Here is a 7,974-nt window from a genome sequence, read left to right on the forward strand (position 1 = left end):
AAGCAGAGTGGAGCTAATGGAGTTAAACATTAGCCGATTGAATATTACCGACAAGTCAGGTTACAGGGTTAGCGGAATGGCAGGCGATAACCCAGAAATGGAAAGGAGGGATAGGCCCAAAGGTGGACTTGCAGGGCAAGCAAGTGAATTGCCCAGCGGAGGTGGGAGTGCGCTAGTGGATGTCGGAGCTGTCCAGAAGCCTTCAGGGCTCTGTACTTATGGAGGCATAGGTAATATAAAAAGAGGGGGTGGTGACCATCAAGGGAGGTGGAGGTGATTGCAGAATACAGGAGCTCTGAGGCTAGTGAAGAAGGAGTGGAGGTAGTCTGGAGGGGCCAGAGGTAATGAAGGACAATGGCTGTGGATGGATATGACAGAGCCTTAGTTTAAAGTTTGAAATGATGTTTTCAAAAGCTTGTGCATCACTAACTGGTCCCCCCAAGCGCCTTAAGTTGAATTTATGGATGTACATATCACAAATTTAAAATGATTATCCCTCCCTCCTTATGATAGACACACGATACTTGAGCATTGGAAGGTTTCGCCTTCCTCACAAACCTTCAGGCATACCTGCCCATGAAAGCTACTGAAGGTTCCACCAATAAAAATATTATCCTTTCTGGATGGATGTTGCTGAACCCTTTATCTCAGCGCTTCCACATTCTACTGGTCTGGATTTATTGTCAACAAATCTCGCAGCAACCCATGAGCACAAGGAATAAGGTAACTGTCTGCCACTCAGTAGTTAATCTGATACTTGTAGGTTTCAGAACTCTAGCGGTGTCACTGTAGCAAATGTGGGACCGAGGGAAAGGTGCTCCACATCAAGACATGGAATGACCATCAGAACGCTGAAAGGCGATGGGCTAGCCATCAGCACTACTCCTTGAATGTCTTGAAAGCGTCCGCATCTGGCTCAAATATTGATACTAAACTGACGTTCGACGAGCCTGAAAGTGGCCCACTTCTCTGGCAACTTGGTTCCAACAATCTAGAGCCAGATGTATTTCTGGCACCACCTTTGCCTGGATTCATTAATGACTGCAACAATGACTTATCTCTCGAATTCGAGGCCATACAGCCTGGCAATGATGACTCAACTGAAGACGATAATGGATCCCAAACATCCAGCGATGAGGAGTCTAATTCCACTGGTATTCCCATCGATTCTGGGTCTTCACCTCTGGATGAGACCACCCTTCAGGCTGGGTCTTCATCTACTCTCCCTTCTCCCATATCCTTGGTCCACTCTACCCCTTGATCGGATGGTGTGGATGAGAATTCCCCAGACCCTTTCTTGTCTCATGCTGATACACAGCCCTGGACACCTTATTCTGAAACTCACTATTTAGTGCCCATTCGGATTCTCTACCTTTTGGCCATCTGGCTCCATGCCTACCACCATGTCCCATTTCAAATTATAGGAGCCATTTTGTCTGTAGTACAACTTATCCTTAGTGCTGCAAACTTTCATTTGGATCCTCCCACTGTCTCTGCCATGATGTTAACCACCGTCCATTCACACATGTCTGTTGAACCTTCCTTTCAAGTTCTCCCAATATGTCCTGCATGCCAAGAAGTCTACCCTGTGCTCAACACTACACCGGCACTTTGTACCAAATGCGAACACAACATTCCCCTGTTTGAAAACAATGGGAATACACACACAACAGATAAGAGCACAAAGGGACACAAGCCCAGGATGTGCTTTGCTTTCAAATCCATCAGCGAGCAGCTTCATGAGCTATTGCGGGAACCTGGGATGGAGGATCTCCTTGATCAGTGGCACAAATTACCTGACTGGCATCCGGAACTGGAAGATATTTTTGATGGCCATGTTGCCCACTCGATTCTGGGCCATGATGGGTCCCTTTTCTTTCACAATGAACCAGAAGATTACGAGATGGGTCCTAATGGAGAGCTTTGTATTGGTCTCACACTCGGTACTGATTGGCAAGTTTTCCCCTTTTGTCATGGTTGAGTTGAACCAAAGTGAGTACCTTAGGTTTTCATATTGTCAATCTCAGCAGTCTGCATCACATTCATCAGGGCCAATGTCGCTATGTGTAGCAAATCTCCCTCCTCATGTCAAGTAAGTATTAATTCCCATCACCTCGATGTATCTCTAAGGATCCAGCAGGTATAAAGCGTTCAATCTTTTTCTTGCAGGTATCATTCCTGGTCCCAAGGAGCCAAGCCCTGATAGGTCCAATGGTACATGAGACCATTGGTCAACGATCTTCTGCACCTGTGGAAGGAAGGGATAATGGTCAAGACCTGCAAGTGTCCTCAAGGCAGGCATGTCTGTGCTGTGTTACTGTGCATTGTTTGTGATGCGCCTGCAGCACATAAGCTCAGAGGGTTTGGCTCCCATAGCCACACCATGCTCTGCACTCGCTGCTGGGTGATGCTATCTCAAAAGAACAAGTTAGAGTTCTTGTCAGAGGTATGCAATGTCATATGTGTCCCAGCTCTCTATCCTATCATGTTGTCTTAGGTTTCTGGCATCATTCTAATGAAGAGCATCGCAGGATGGGAGAGATATACCAAGATCTCCCAACAAGAACTTTGAAGGAGAAACATGCCACACAATATTCTAACCAGTGGTCGGAGTTGTCATGTCTCCCATATTTCGACTTGTGCTGGATGATAGTAATCAATCCAATGCATAACCTCATTCTTGGTACGATGCAAGGAAGCTACAGTACTAGTGCAACCTTCATGCTGACCATATATAATTTAGGTCTCAGTAAAAACCATTTCTATCATATGTGGGTCCCTCAAATCATCATCTGGTGTCAGGGGATGCGTGTGCTTGCACAAATTGCTCCGATAACCTAGTTGTGATTAAAGCCGGGGGAAAGGGATGTCCCCATCTTGGGGTCAGCTATATACATGTAGAGTCCAGCAATAAGGAAACCAAACAGATTGCTGATAGAATCATGTGATCATAGAATGTTCCAGAACAATGCCAGAGATGATCCGGGCCACTGGGGCTTAGGTAAGCAGAGTAGATGGGGATTGCCAGCATACTTCCCACATGCATATGCGCAGCCGGCATAGGGTCCAGGGTCATTGCTGATCCCTGACATCCAGCCAAAACATGAGCTTGTCCAACTTCATGCCCTGCTTTCAAAGGTATGCATGTGTCCATTTTGATGCTTCACAGATTCATGTTAGGCACTGATGTGCCCTAGTTCACGGTTCCAGGACACATGGCGACACTTCCAACTGCTGTTGGTGAGCCAGCAGGAGGCTCCTTGACAGCTGATCGGTGGTTGCTCATGGTAACAGTTTTTGGTCCAGTTACGGTACGTTTGTAGTGTGCCCCTTGGTGGTTTCTTCCCACTAATCCTTCAGCTAGGTCCCTTTGATATGGGACACATATCTATCACAGGATGCAGATCGTGCATGAGAAGCCTGTGTGCATTTCATTAATAATTGTCTCACCAAGAAGGCGAAGGAGAAGGAGGATGCCAAAGAGAGATGTGGCCAAGTCAAATTATTGAAGGAAATGGCATGAGAGTCAATGGTATGTCATGAACTTGAATTTTTGAATTGAGTATAAACCTCAACGTTAGTCCACCATTACTCAACCCCACCGAGAGCTTTCATCATGCGAGGTTGCCTTGATTTCGCTTACAACTGCAACCTCCACAAAGTCAGGAAAATTGTGTGGATGTGCAAATAAGAAATCTTCTGCTGCTGCTGCAGGTGATTTGCCCTCAAATCTACATCCTGATGAGCCAGTGAACTTTTTCAATCTCACAATGGCTCTCAAGTGTTGGTTGTCTCATAGAATTATGGAGGCGCAAAGTGCAAATCGTCAAAGGTGAAAAATACATGCTGGGTTACCTCAAAGGTGTTCCAGAGGTAAGTAATCGCTTGTGGAATTGGAACACCGGATCCCACTTTATACAATAGATTTTTGGTCCTGATATGATTAGACCCAACCATCATTATGCCATTCACACAGCCAAGTTCATTCATGACTTTGGTCCTGTATACAGCTTCTGGACATTCCTTTTCGAGCATCTCAATAAAGTCCTCAAAAGTTACAAGTCTACCAATCATGGATGTGGACAGTTGGAGGTCTCCTTCTTTCATGAGTTTCACTGTGCAAACCAGGTGTCACAAATAGTATGTCTAGATATATACACACATCCTTGCTGGGCCACAGTCAGGCTGACAGAATTCCTTCAGCTCAATGAGGCATCCCGGTCATCCAATGTGATTGAGAGTTCAGCTGCGATGTTATTGATAAATGCGAGCTGCGATGATTGTGGCACCATGCAAGCTTTAGCAAGGGAGCTTGAAGATAAGAGGATAGATGGTAAGGCTTGCCAGATCGCCATCCCTGTTGTGTTTGACCACCTCTGGATGTCAGAGGAAGTACCACTCCAGATGGTCATGTTGGGCCCTGCTCTGAAGCGAAAGGTCGAACTAACCATCTCTGAGTCTCTCTCAATAATCCACCATCTTAAACATCAGAATTCCGCCCTGCAGCTGCATCAGTACACTGCACCGAACCCCAATCCGAATAGCATCCCACTGCCAACTCATTGTTGGAATCATCGTCAGGTCAAGAAGATGCCTTGTGTCACAGTCAGCAAAGAACCCTCGGAGCTCATTGGTTGAGGTGGAAATTGCGGGCCAGCGTTATTGTGGGGAGCTCACTCAAGTTTTATTGTTCGATGAGGGTTTAGGTCTTGGTGGCAAAAGAGTATCCTTTGGGTATGTCAAATGGTTCGTTCCATATCAGCCTCAGAAGCCAACAGTTTGGGTGCGATTGTATGTTGGGATTTTGTTTGCATTTCCCTCACTCAAAACTTATTTAACAGTGAAAAGGATGCTCATATTAAACAATGGAATGTTGGAAAGTGGTGGAATGGTGGTGCATTGACCATAGTCACCTTAGACTGCATAAAGGGCCATCTTGCACGATTGGAGGTAGAGGTTGAAGGCATCAAACTCTGGCTGACCATCACCATTGATCCTGTAAGGGTGATGTCTAACTTAAGCCCTAATGATTTAAATAGCTAATGCTCTTTTCTTCCTCTAGCATGGAGAAGGTATATAGCCCATAAGTCCTTGTCGTTGCTCAATATGTATATGTTGTTGTTTGTTTATGTTTTCACTCCAACGATGTTCGTTCAAGCAACGGCCAGCACAACCCCCAGCCCAGAGTCTTTTGTCCAAGCAACCTTCTTTATCTACCCAGATGCATGCAGCCGACAGCCCTGTATGTGACTTCACTCATCAGTATGTACTTCTGACCTACATATCTGGATTTTTGCACAGTACATCGCTAAGACTATTTAGATATTTTACAGCAGTTTCTGTGAACAGATACTTAACTAACAGTAGTACTAGTACTAGTACTGGGAGCGGATTCGCTTTCTTGCTCCTCGAGTTGTTGAAGGATTTCCAAGTCTGGCCCATCCACTAATGCATCAGCAACATCCATAGCGTCCCACCAGGGCAACACTTCCATGATTGTCGTCCTCTCCTCCACTTCCACTTTGATTGCTGGGCGTATTAGAGACCTTGGGACTGGCAGCCTCGGAAGTTGCTGTGATAATGTATTTCCATCGTAATCTGCATGTTCTGCAGGTTTGTGGGTGTTTTGGAGGTGCATTCTCTTGTGCTTCGCATGCACCCTTGCCTCCATCTCCAACTTGCAACTTTTATCTGAGGCATAAAGGAACTTAACAAACTTGGCACACAAGTTAGTGTTGTGCAATATTAAAGCTTTGGGTTATGACTTACTTTAGAGCTTCTCCACAGGTTTTGTTTGTGAACCAGGACATTGTCATGCCTCGGGCCTTCAGTGGTTGGAGTTTCGGCTTCCATGTCATTGTCGGAAGACATATGGTCCATAAGTATAACTGACTCCATCTCGTCCTGTGTGGTGCTGACTTTACCCACTAAGCCTGCTATGCCTTCATGTCTCCTGGCAGCTTTCTGGAGAGAAACTCGATTAACATTAAGATTGCCAATCATCAAGCAAGGATCAACTCACTGCTTTCAACCACGCAATAATTGTGTTTTGTAGTCGTGTGTTTGCCAGACTTTGGCAACCGGCTTCAGTCTGTGACTTAGTCCACTTCGATTTGAGGGAAGTGAAGTACTGCTCTGCTGCATCATTGACATCGTTCTGACTAATCTGTTTTTCAGCGATGTAGATCTTGATTGTCTGTGCTAGACATCAGGAGTTGTGCAAGGGTACACTAGTGGGTCACTTTCACACACCAGATCATTCAAACTGATCCTAACTGCCTCATTTATCACTTTCCAATTAGTTTTTCCCTTAAGCCCCGACCGCCAGTCTGGGATCAGGAGTGGATCCCCATTTTCTCTACATGGTGTCAAGGCACCCTCTGGCAAAGGTGAAGGAAGATCTTCAGCCTCTGGCCTTTTCACATTACAGCCCATTACATCATGCAGTGCCTTTCACACCGGGTCCTGGGCACCCAAGGCTGGATCAGTTGGGCCACCCCACCACTGGTAGATGCAACTCACCCATCCATTGGCTGGCCATTTGTCCTTTGCTGGGCCCTTCCCACCACTTCCATTTCTTGGCTGAGTGTTTGCACTAGTAGCACTAGTACTGGCAGTATCTGCCTCCACTTGTTGAGACATTGTGTCAGGGCCCGACCTGGGACCCGGAAGTACTCTTATGCTATGTGGGCACTCTATGCAGGTACTAAGTTGAGAAGAAGGGTAACCTTCTCAACTCCCTGCATGGTGCCCACAAAAGGAAAGACTGTACAGTTCCCCAGTTGAGCAGTGTGACTATAGGGAGGGTCCGGGTGGCAGTACTCAGAGGGTGTGGGAACATTCTGGGCGAGCTGCTCGCCCAGAACTGTGGCAGTGTCTGGAGGTCTTCTCACACTTCTGTGCTCACACAAGTGTACAGGGCAGTGAAACAACAAGGGGAGGAGGTAGTGTGGGGTCAGGGCTTGGGTGCTGGGCCCTGACATCACCCCCCCTCTATGCCACTTCACCTCGAAGTGGCTGAGGTTCTTGGTTGTGGGGGCCTTCTGGTTTCCCTTTGCCTGGGGGCTGTGGGGTGGGTCCGGTGGAACTCTTCTATGAGGTGTGGTGTCAGAGACCGGGTCAAGACAAAGGAGTGTCTCCGTGACGGAGGGCTTCGGCCTCAGCGACTTATGCCAGGAGCGCTGTGCCTAGTAAACACGTCCGTGCCCTAACTTACTAACTGGCCACCAGAACTGAAGAGGGTAAACTCTAGTCGATTTTATTACTGGAGTGTAACCTATGTACAAGTGTAGTATATATAGTTACTGCAAGGGCGGGTCCGCAAATGGCAGAGCTGAGCAGAGCAGAGCTAACGGGGTTTAGACATTAGCCGATTGAATATTACCAACGAGTCAGGTTACGGGGTTAGTGGAAAGGCAGGCGATAACCCAGAAACGGAGAGGAGGGATAGGCCCAAAGGTGAGCTTGCAGGGCAAGCAAGTGTATTGCCCAGTGGAGGCAGGAGTGCGCTAGCGGACATCGGAGCTGTCCGGAAGCCTTTGGGGCTCTGTACTTAGGGAGGCGTAGGTAATAAATTGAAAGGAGGGGGTGGTGACCATCGAGGGGTACTGAGGGGGTTGCAGAATACAGGAGCTCCGAGGTTAGTGGAGAAGGAGCGGGAGTAATTGGAGGGATCGGAGGGATCGGAAGTCGATGGCTGGGGATGGATATGACAGTATCCCCTTCTTAGGCCTGAACCCTTGAAGGCCCAGAATTAGTAAGGTGAGGGGAGCTGTACTTACAGAAAAGAAAAAAATGAAAACAGAAATGAGGAGTGGAGAGAAAGGAGAGAGGAGAGAGGAGTCGGGGTTCCTAAGGGGCTTCGGGTCCAGGCTTATCTGGGTACCGAGAGTGGAACGCTTCGACGAGGTCGGAGGCATGATCAAGTTCCCTGGCAAGGAGCCATTGTGTCTCCTCGTCGGTCCCTTCATAACC

General features: G+C 47.3%; 1 protein-coding gene across 1 annotated transcript; it reads left to right on the forward strand.

The window, feature by feature from the left end:
- Nucleotides 1-705: 705 nt before the first annotated feature.
- On the forward strand, nt 706-1,261 carry EI90DRAFT_3020582 (uncharacterized protein; the record flags this gene model as incomplete). The annotated part of the gene is made up of 2 exons (XM_039057523.1): nt 706-723; nt 779-1,261. The coding sequence occupies 2 exons, from the start codon at nt 706-708 to the stop codon at nt 1,259-1,261; spliced, it is 501 nt and encodes a 166-aa protein (XP_038910248.1).
- Nucleotides 1,262-7,974: the final 6,713 nt, after the last annotated feature.

The sequence above is a fragment of the Cantharellus anzutake genome (assembly GCF_015039405.1).
Source record: "Cantharellus anzutake strain C23 chromosome Unknown EI90scaffold_84, whole genome shotgun sequence".
In the NCBI taxonomy this organism is placed as follows: Eukaryota; Fungi; Basidiomycota; class Agaricomycetes; order Cantharellales; family Hydnaceae; genus Cantharellus; species Cantharellus anzutake.